The sequence below is a fragment of the Coptis chinensis genome, chromosome 3 (genome assembly GCF_015680905.1).
Source record: "Coptis chinensis isolate HL-2020 chromosome 3, ASM1568090v1, whole genome shotgun sequence".
Classification (NCBI taxonomy): domain Eukaryota; kingdom Viridiplantae; phylum Streptophyta; class Magnoliopsida; order Ranunculales; family Ranunculaceae; genus Coptis; species Coptis chinensis.
In genome coordinates, this window is record NC_141458.1 from 1118847 (window position 1) to 1129797 (window position 10951).

Sequence of the window (10951 nt, forward strand, 5' to 3'; positions counted from 1 at the left end):
ACAAGAGAAATGCGGCTTCGATATTGAATTCACATAAACATAAACAATATATTGCAAATAAAACTGGCACCTTACCTAAAAAGGTTCATCTCCGTGTACTTAACGCACCATTTGCATCCCGGTAGAGCACACGGTGAGCATCTCTCGATCTTTCTATACCAAACATGTTAGCTAACTTATCAGAAAAGCTCTTCGCATGACGACCCAAGGACCTGAAAGATCCGTGGTCCTTCCAACATCCTCTCGATTCGGAAAAACTTTATAGTGGCGGTTTCGGACTAGCTTCACTTTGCGTGGCGATCCTTGTACCATGGAAAACCGCCGGGGATGAGTTCTCACGGTGGACCGTGTTGATGGAGTCGCGGATCGAGCCATCGGACAAGTTTGTCGTCTTCTCGCATTTTTTAATAATAATGATAGTAATGTAATCTTCCACTTAAAGTGGTAGAGTGGTAGAAGTTGGAAAAAGTTGGAAAGGTTAAGAGTTGTAGAACTGTAGAAGTTGTGGGGAGAGAATAGCGGGAATCCAATTTGAGTGAGTTTCGTATGTGTATTTTTTTTTTCTATTTTTTTTTTCGTGTATTTGACTATTTGGCATAAACCACGGTAGAAAGTGAAAAATTTATATACCACTGTTTCTGTTTAAGCCTTAAGGTAGTGGGGATGTGGAGTACTCTTATGCTAAAAAAAAAACTAACCATGGTATATGGCCCAACTTATCCCACGATTTTCATGTAACTGTGGCATATACTAGTAAATCAATAACCAAATAACCAAAGAAGTTTCCGCCATGGTATATAAGTATTTTCCACGGTTTTTGGAAGAACCGTGGTATAAACGTTCTTATTGACCGTGGTATACGTGTCATTCTGTAGTAGTGCTCCCTGTGAAGCTTGAGTGCGAGTCCAGCTCTTGCATCCGTGATAATCTACAAAGAACTCAGCTAAGCGCACTGCCTCCTCAACCGACATTTTGATGATTATTTTCTAGTCGTACTTTGATCCTTCACACTTCATCAGATACATAATAAAATTATCATGAATAATACAAAAAGCATCCCATGTCAGGACCTAGTATAATTGGAATTTGGAAGCAATCCACAAAAATGAGCCATAAAGAAGAAGGTACACTTGAATAAGGGGCCACCTAAAAAATTACTATAACCTGCTGAAACGTCACTTGGAGTGACGTCCGAAACGGTTTTTCTTCCCTACGTTTGTTTGAGTGTCCCGAGCTTTTTATTAGCTAATATCCCGGTGGGGAATTCTCCACCCCTCTATTAACTACTAGCTTAGTACCTACGCTATATAATTTCCATTGAAAAGAGTTTTTTGACAATAAAAGTATAAACTTTACACTTTATACTGTTTACACCCCCATCGGAGATGCTCTTAACAAGTTTTTCATATATCACGTGGGTTCACTTGATTGGGCTATTAGCCTGGTACAACATAGTAGCTGTCCCGCTAGCATTTTCTATGTTTTAATGAATTCCTCGTTTCGAGAATTCCTCATTTCCAGAGAGATAATGGTTTCTTGGTAAATTTTTTTAAGTCTAAAAACAATAATGGGACTCGTAATATAGTATTATAGTATATGCCAAATGGCCCCACTCATATTTTGCCTATAAACTTGCAGCTCGTTGGACTACAACTCTGTAAGTACGTACCAAGCTTATTTCACTGCACGATCTGTTCATCCTTGTGGTTTTTCTGGAGTTATTTTGAAAATGGCTCTCCTCAACCTAAACATGTCAGCTAAGTTTTGTTCTTTCACTCGCTCCTCCCTTGTGAAACATGCCCAATTGCGAAAATCGTGTAATGTTGCATTCACAGTATCTCCATACATGTCTCTAGCTACAGCTCAAAATGATGTTGGTCGAACTGAGAGGCGGTCGGCTAATTATATGGAAAGCATATGGAATCATGACGACTTAATGAATACTCTGAAGAATGATTACACGGTGATTACAGCTCTAAATCTTCATCTAAATTTTTTTCCATAACGTTGAAAAAGATAGTGTGGAACTGTGGTTCATAGGCGTAGTATATTAATATTATTAGCAAGTGATGGATTAAATTGTAAAAACTTCTCCGTATGATTATTTTTGGTGCGGCCTCCAGCCCACCACTATAAAATTATAACCTTCAAGCCTTTTTACTGAACACTTCATATTAATTGCAACAAATAAATGTATTTACCTCAAATAAAAAGTACTAATCTTCAAGTGTTATACAGGCCGAAGTGTATGTGATGAGGGCCAACATTCTAAAGGACAAGGTGACACAACTACTGGACCATATGCACGATGAGAACGGTGCTTTGGCATTGCTTGAGCTGATAGATGACATACAGAGGCTGGGATTAGGATACGTATTTGAAAGGAACATCAGGAATGCCTTGAGGTTTCTGAATGAAAAGAATCTAAAAATGGAAGATAGTTTGGAAACTACAGCTCTATACTTCAGGCTCCTTAGACAACACAGGTTTAATATCTCCCAAGGTACGACAAATTCTTTTGCTTCAAGTTTTACTTAAATAGATTTCGCCCATTTTTCTGTTTCAGAATACATTTTCCGTCCTTTATGCTCTCAAGTGTTATTTTTTTGTGGCGTAATTGGTAAATGTGATATAGATGTCTTCAGAGTATTTAAGGATCCCCAAGGCAGTTTCAAGGAACATCTCTGCCAAGACATTAAGAGTATGGTGAGATTGTTTGAGGCTTCTTATCTCGGCTTAGAAGGAGAAGACGTAATTGATGAGGCCAACACCTTTTCCCGTAGGCATTTAATGGAAGTTAAGGGAAATATGAACCCAAACCTTGCTGAACTAGTAACTCATGCTTTGGACTTGCCATTGCATTATAGAATTGGAAGGTTGGAGGCTAGATGGTACATTGATGCCTACTCGAGAAGAAAGGATGCAAACTCAACTTTACTTGAACTTGCGAAGTTGGACTACAATAAGGTTCAAGCAACTTGCCAGAAAGATCTCATGGAGATGTCAAGGTGACCGTTCAATAGATTCCCTGCAGTATCCACTTCAGAATTATGTACCCGCACAAAAGATGTTTGCACTATTTTAGTATTTGTTATCACTTAAGAACGTTTCCTCTGTTCCTATTATAGGTGGTGGAAAAATTTAGACATAATTAAGAACATGCCCTTCTCAAGAGATAGATTGGCAGAAGCTTTCTTATGGTCTGTGGGAGTGACCGATGAACCACAATACAGTTATTGTAGAGAAGTGGTAACGAAGGCAATTATTCTAGTTACCGTAATTGACGATTTTTATGATGTTTATGCTACATATGACGAAGCCAAACTCTTCACTGATGCAGTTGAAAGGTTTGGAACAGTACTCTCTTTTTGTTCAATGTTTTTTCTATTTTCTATTTTCTGTTGAAATTTACTTGAAGCACTAATACATGTTAACTGAAATATATGCGCGCAGATGGGATATTAATGCAGTGGAACAACTTCCAGACTATATGAAGTTGTGTTTCTTTGCTTTATACAACACTGTTAATGAATTTGCTTACAATGCTCTCAAGGAGCATGGGATGAACATCCTTCCATACTTGAGGAAACAGGTTTGACATTTTGACCATTAGTATACTTCATTTGTGTTTAGAGTTAGGGAAATCAACTACTTTCCCTGACCAACTTCTATGCTTGTTATAGTGGGTAAACCAATGCAAATCTTACCTACTCGAGTCGAAGTGGTTCCACACTGGATATAAGGCGACACTCGGGGAGTATCTAGAGAATGGATGTGTTTCAATTACGGCACCTATGCTAGACTTTCATTTATACATCTCTATGACTCCCACAATCACCAAGGAAGAGTTGGAATGCTTACAGAGCTATCCAGATCTTATTCATTGGGCCTCAATGGCCTTGCGATTAGTAGACGATTTGGGAACTTCGGAGGTATGCAAACTGTTACATAATCCCCCCTTGTCTTACAGCTATATATATATTTTTAATTTCCTTCCCTCCATAAATCCGAATTCAGACAAAATCTTTGATGCTTCTCAATAACTTTATGTGTCATACGTGAATGTAATTAATATATCAATCAGTGTTTTAAAAGGCGTTTGAGTCGTACACCTCGAGGTGAGGCGTACCTAAAGCGCCCTAGAAACGTTGAGCGAGGCGCTTTTACACTGGAAGCGTTCATGAAGTGTAGTTAGTGTACTTCATTTTATTGATTTTTCTGGTTTTACTTTTAATTATACAACTTGGATCTTTTTAATTTTTCAGAATTAAAAGAATGTCTTGTGCTTGAGGATTACGCCCTTGTGTCTAAGGCTAGCCAAAAGCCTTGCGGTCGCGCCTTTCACCTTTTAAAGCATTGCTATCAATTACTACCACGATTTGTACACTATAAAAAATATATCGGTTGACATTTATTTAGCGAAGAACTTATATTGAAGTAAAAAACTTATTGGTATGTTGTACTAGCTTTAGGGCATTGTGTCAATGGGCCGGGCCAGGCCTGGTGCCCGATTGAATCCGAACCGATAAGATAGGGACTTCGAATTTAAATGTTGTCTGGTAAAGACTATTGGCCATTATGGACATAACGGCCCGGCTCGAAAACTAAGGTTATTTTTTTAGTTTTTCGAATACGTACTATTAAATTTGTAACTACTATTATATATTAAATGTTAAGAAGTGTGATGGATTAGTGTTACTAAACTCTATTTCAGTTTTAGTTAGAGAAATAAAAAAAAAATACACAATTTCCATGTAATTTTATTGGACCTAGGCTAGACCCGAATCCGATCATATTCAACGGGACCTAGACCGGGACTTGGACTTTCTAAATATAAATATAATTTGGACAGAACTTGGACATAGGTGAGTCATGTTCAAGTCCAGCCCGTTGACAGCCTTAACTAGCTTGGATCACAACCAACAGGGACTCATGAGCAGATGAAGAATCACCCTCTTTTAAGCATGGACTTTTTGTGGCATATAATACAGGATGAACTGGCAAGAGGCGATGTTCCAAAAGCAATTCAGTGTTACATGCATGATACAGGTGTTACTGCTGTAGTTGCTCGAGAACACATAAGGCATTTGGCTGATGAGGCGTGGAAGAAGCAGAACAGAGAGCAGTGGGCTGAATCTCCTTTACCAGAAGCTTTTGTTAATGCGGTAACGAACTTGACAAGGACAGCAGAAATATTTTACCAGTACAGAGATGGGTATGGAATCCCAGACCGCGAGACTAAGAACTATATTCAATCATTACTTGTCGACCCCTTTCCTATGTAGTATGGGTCACTATGTCACTATGTTGAAATCAAACCATGATTATGGTTGATTGCTTCCCCTTTGTGCACTGTGAAAAAACCTCTCCTTCACAGGTGTTGACTAATAGTAATGCCTTTATATCCCATTAAAGCCTATATATATCACCACCTGTTGTGGGACTTTATTAGTTTATTACATGCCTAAGCGCTACATTACTTCGCTTTAACAGTTGAACAGATAGCTCATTTCCTCTGCTCCATAATAATAATAATAATAATAATAACATAATTAGGTAAAATGTATAATTTTATCAAATTAGGTTCACGTCGGACCAACTTTTTAGTAAGATTTAGTTAATATTATACGGACTATATCTATGACATTACCTATCTGAGTGTGGTGCAATCACGTGTGCTGCTCCTCTATGATTAAATGGATATGCATTGTGCAAAAACAACTAACGTATAATTAATGTACACACGCAATACACCGGTAGAAGGCCGAGACCATAAACCAATGGTTTCAGTATTTTGTTAAATTGTCAATTTCACCATAAGTTCGAATTTATATGAATGGTCAATTCTATTAATATATTAGAGGAGGCTCGGAGGGAATATATATATATGTCAACACTCCTTCAGTGGGACACGCTGAAAATACACAGGTAGAAGAACTAGACATCTTCACCTAGCAGGAGTGGAAATAAACAGGTAAAAAGACTAAACATTTTCACCTAGCAAAAGTTAAACTCGAGACCAGTGGCGGAGCCAGGATTTTGAGTGAGGGTGAGCCACAAAAAGGGAAACATTTGAGGCCTTGTCTGGTACAAAACTAAGAGATTGCATTGCATACAATTATTTTGGTGTATGTTAAGACACTAATGTTTTAGTTTGATCTAGTTCTGTTTTTGCTCCAATTATATATCACCAAAGAGATATCGATTTCAATTCTTACAAAAGATATGTTGTAACAGTTTTGATGGACATACACCTCTATCATTTGATGAGAAAGGAAAGTCAAATTGTATTCTCTAATAAAACTTGTGTATAAAACATTACATTCCCACATCTTTTGTTTTGAATTTTTTTGCTTTACACCAAACTAAGACTATTGCTAGTTGCTACTACTTTGGGATGGACTCAATGTGTACAGAAGATATTTCCTCAATATTTAGATGGTTGGTCCATAGGGAAAGGAGCTACTATGACTTTACGTGGTTTTTTATGAATATAATATAAATTGATCCAACTTAGAAATTAAAACACCTAAAAAGAAGTATAAACTGAAAAGAGAGGAATAACTTATAGACTTTGCTATTACAATGGGAACCGAGGCACAAAATTTATGAAATAAGTCAAAATTCATGGATTACACTTGGTTTACAACCCTCTATATGTCTCTGAAAACTTCTAAAAGTATTGAGAGTTGCACACAAAGCTTAGAACTTCTAATGGATCTTAGGGATATGTGCAAAAAAGATATTATTTTATACTAAACACGGTGTATACTAAATTTAGAAATAAATTAGAGGTGATATACTCTTCCGAGGAAGAGTGCATCCTATGATCCTAAATTCCTAATACATACGGACAAACCAACCCATTGAGTGAGTTATACCTACTTCTATGACTACTAAAACAGAACTACATGAGAAAGGTAATGCAACATTTAGAATTTTAGATACAATTTTTTTTTTTTAGTATACAGGGAGGGAGGAGGGAGAAGTCAAGAAGGTTGAGAGTAGAGAGAACGTGAGGGATTTTTAAAATGCCGGTCGGTGGTTTTGTTTTGTGCGTGTTAATTATATTTTTGTTTTTTTTTGAGAAATGTACCCCCTCCGCCCTTTGCCCGAGACCTCTCAGAAACCAGAGACTCGATACCTAAACCCGCCTCATCCTGAAAATTGCATTCACAACTTCTCCACGCATGTCTCTAGCTACAACTTCGAAATGGCGTTGCTCAAACTGAGAGGTGGTCTGCAAATTACAAAGATAGCATATGGGAGCATGATTAATTTATGAAAACTTTGAAAAATGATTACACGGTCATTACAACTCTAAAACTTCCTATAGAGTTTTTTGGTAACATAGGCAAAAAGATAATTAAGTAACATAATTACAATAACTCTCCTCTGTTGTAGGCCTGTCAAATGATCTCAATTAGTCTGACTATATCTGATTCCCTAAAATTATTTCTATGTAGTTCTCTTAACGATGACTGTCAGTACCCTCCACTCTCAACCACTCGTGGCAGACCACGTGTCCAGACTACAAGCAGGTCGTGTAACCTAAAGTCAGGTCGTCCAAACGACTTAGAAAACGTAACCGCTGTAAGCTAGTCAACAACATCATTAATGAGAGATCATTACTTCGTAACGGAAGGAATAAAAACAATCATCAAGATAGCGCAAAAGGGGGATATACGCCTATAAAAGGAGGCGTCTTCTCCATTATCAAAGGAGGCTAATTCTCCATCTTCTCAATTATTTATCTCCATCTCTCATCCAATCAACCAATCAAAAGCTTGAACTACGTCCGACTTGATTCGAGTTCACTAAAGAACTCAATACGTAGGCAGCTCGACATAACCAAGTTCAATCGAACAAATACTACCTCTACATTGGTGCCGTCTGCCGGTTCGTCTTCTTGAGAAAAAGCATTCAAACCATTTTCTCAAACCCACGAAACTTGGTAAAACCACCATTGAATGACAGCTCAAAGCTTTAGCCGATCAAATGAAAACTCTCCAAGATTCTTTTACGGTCAAGCACGTCATTAAAGTTTCCATGACGCTGGTGTGGATTATCAATGGCGGCAAGTGAAAAGTCAGCGTTCTAAGAGATAAGTCTACATTCAACTATTCTTCATTTATACTAATCTTTAATTTTTGGATCAGTTCGGATAACCTGTGCACACTTCTATGTTGCAAGATATACTTCATACTTATAAATCACTTACAGTTGATCCAGTACCAACCCGAGGGTTGCAACTACCACCATGTCACACGTTCCTTCACAACGAATTGGTGGCAATACAGATCCAGGAATCTAGCTTACAGGTCCCTCCTTACTAGGTCAACTAAGGTGTTGGTTCAACCAATCTCAAACAGAAATTTCAAAGCATGCTAATCTATGGACATAAATCAATGAGGAGAAGCGCACACCATCACAACTCATCACAGAGCTATATCAAAACCTCAGCCATATCTCATACAAAGACCTCCGCCAGGTCGTCCATCAGATCACTGCATCATCAGCTCAGGTCGTCATCAAGTCAGGTCATCCTCAAATTAGCTCATCCTCTGATCAGGTCGTCCTCAAGTCAAGTCATCCTCAGATCACCTCATCCTCTAATAAGGTTTTCTTCAGCTCAGGTCATCCTCAGATCAAGTCACCCTCAAGTCAGGTCAGAGCAGGTCATCCTCAGATTATCTCATCCTCAAGTCAGGTCATTCTCAGATCAGGTCATCCTCTGATTAGGTTGTCCTCTGCTCAGGTCATCTTCAGGTTAGGTCGTCCTCAGATCAAGTCATCCTCAAGTCAGGTCAGAGCAGGTCTACAACCTAGAAGAAGCAACCAATATTCCAACTATCAGTTCAACTCGAACACAATCACTGTCAGTTCAGCTTATACATAGGTTGTCATCAGTTCACTGGAGCTTGAACGAACACCAATATTCCAGGTCGTCCCAGACTTACCACACCGCAAAGCTCACGTCGATAATGTCAATCAATCTAAAAAGCTCGCTCGCCATGGAGTTATACCACACACAAAAGGTTGCCAGCATATCCATCATCAATTGAAATAACAAATCAAGGGGAAGCAAATACTTTGTTGAATCAAGGAATCAACAATTCTAAACCGAGAAGCATCTAAGTGTTCCCAAATTAGATATAACAATTCAAAGCACACATTTCCCTCCTCAACAGTTCGCATATACTACAAACTAGTGAGTTGCTAGAATTACAAAATGGAAGCTCACTCCCTTGCAGTTTATTGCAAGCCAATCAAGTTAGGGGGTAGCCATAGCCATCTCCGAACTAGGACAAGTTATTGCCATCTAAACATGTCAATCAAGCTCCAACACTGGGGCTAAACAAAATTAACACCCACAAAGGGGTGCTTCTACTACGAACTAGGGGCTAGCTACAATCATCTCCGACCTAGTCGCTCAAAGCTCCAAAACTGGGCCTAGCAACATATAACCAATTCAAAACTAATAACTATAGTGATGCCCCCAAAAGGCTAGCTATCAACCATATTGACGCCCCCAAAAGACTAACTATCAACAAAACTCCCCAAAAGGCGGACAAATCAACTTAACACCAACGCCAGAGTTAAACTTGATTCAACTGTAATTACCACTTAAAGGCTAATTATCAGTCAAATCCAATCCATGGTACCTCCAAAAAGACCACAAATCAACTTAAGGCCTCTTATAGGATTAAGCTTAATTCAAATATAATTACCACTCAAAGGCTAATTATCAGTCAAATCCAATCTATGCACTATGAGCTACGATTTGCGCACTACGACGTAGGACCTACCACATCAACTCACAACAAAACTCTAAGCAACAAACAACATCCAACCTACAAATACAGAAAATTCAATTCGCAACAATCTCCATTTTCAACCAAGTAAGACATGCGGCCTCCTTTATTATCTTTCTTTACATCACTATTCTACAAACAATGATATAAAGAAAGGAGGTTGTGTCAGTACCATCCACTCTCAACCACTTGTGGCAGACCACGTGTCTAGACTACAAGCAGGTTGTGCATACGACCTAAAGTCAGGTCATCCAAACGACCTAGGAAACATAACTGCTGCAAGCTAATCAACAACATCATTAATGAGAGATCATTACTTCTTAACGGAAGAAGTAAAACAATCATCAAGATAGCACAAAATGGGGATCTACTCCTATAAAAAGAGGCTTCTTCTCCATTCTCAAAGGAGGCCAATTCTCCATCTTCTTGATTATCTATCTCCATCTCTCATCCAATCAACCAAAAAAGCTTGAACTATGTCCGACTTGATTTGAGTTCACTAAAGAACTCGATACCTAGGCAGCTCAACATAACCGAGTTCAGTCGAACAAATACTACCTCTACAGTGACAGTAGGCACTATAAATATTTTCATATCTAATTGCTAAAATATGATCTATTGCGCCGTTTTACAGAATGCTTTTTCTGCAATAAATACATTCCCTCATGAAGAGAAAAAAAACAGAGAACTAATTTTTAAGTGTTGTACAGGTTGAAGTGTATGTGATGAAGGCCAACGTTCTAAAAGACAAGGTGACACATATACTGGACCGTGTGCAAGATGCTAGCAGCCCTTGTGTTGCTTGAGTTGATAGATGAAATATATACAGAGGCTAGAGTGTGGGCTTCAATGACGCGGTTTTGCGAAACCGCACGGTGTTTACAACACACGTGCTCTAAATGAAAAGACGACTATATTTTTCTTTCACTATAAATTTAAGCACTCACACAATAGGTTTTGCACTCACTTCTATTCTCCACTCTCTACTCTCTACTATCTACTCTCTACTCTAAACCACAATGACTAGTGAATAGCCAAAAACAAAATCTAGGGGGTGTTCATGGATATAAGAAGAAAATGTTGCTCTCACCAATAGTTGGCTACAAGTTAGTCAAGATGGTGTAGTATGAAATGAG

The 10951-nt window shown here is 38.4% G+C and overlaps 1 protein-coding gene across 1 annotated transcript; it reads left to right on the plus strand.

Moving 5' to 3' along the window:
• The first annotated feature begins 1665 nt into the window (after nucleotides 1-1665).
• LOC147507081 (terpene synthase 10-like) lies at nucleotides 1666-5495 on the plus strand. The gene is made up of 7 exons (XM_086599021.1): nucleotides 1666-1963; nucleotides 2239-2503; nucleotides 2636-3008; nucleotides 3129-3347; nucleotides 3454-3592; nucleotides 3684-3932; nucleotides 4992-5495. The coding sequence occupies exons 1-7, from the start codon at nucleotides 1730-1732 to the stop codon at nucleotides 5283-5285; spliced, it is 1773 nt and encodes a 590-aa protein (XP_086455147.1). The 5' UTR covers nucleotides 1666-1729; the 3' UTR covers nucleotides 5286-5495.
• Nucleotides 5496-10951: the final 5456 nt, after the last annotated feature.

Coding starts and splice junctions, on each gene's coding strand:
- LOC147507081 (XM_086599021.1), top strand. CDS start 1,730: ATGGCTCTCCTCAACCTAAACATGTCAGCTAAGTTTTGTTCTTTCACT. Junction 2,504..2,635: donor CAGGTTTAATATCTCCCAAG/GTACGACAAATT, acceptor AATGTGATATAG/ATGTCTTCAGAGTATTTAAG. Junction 3,009..3,128: donor GATCTCATGGAGATGTCAAG/GTGACCGTTCAA, acceptor TTCCTATTATAG/GTGGTGGAAAAATTTAGACA.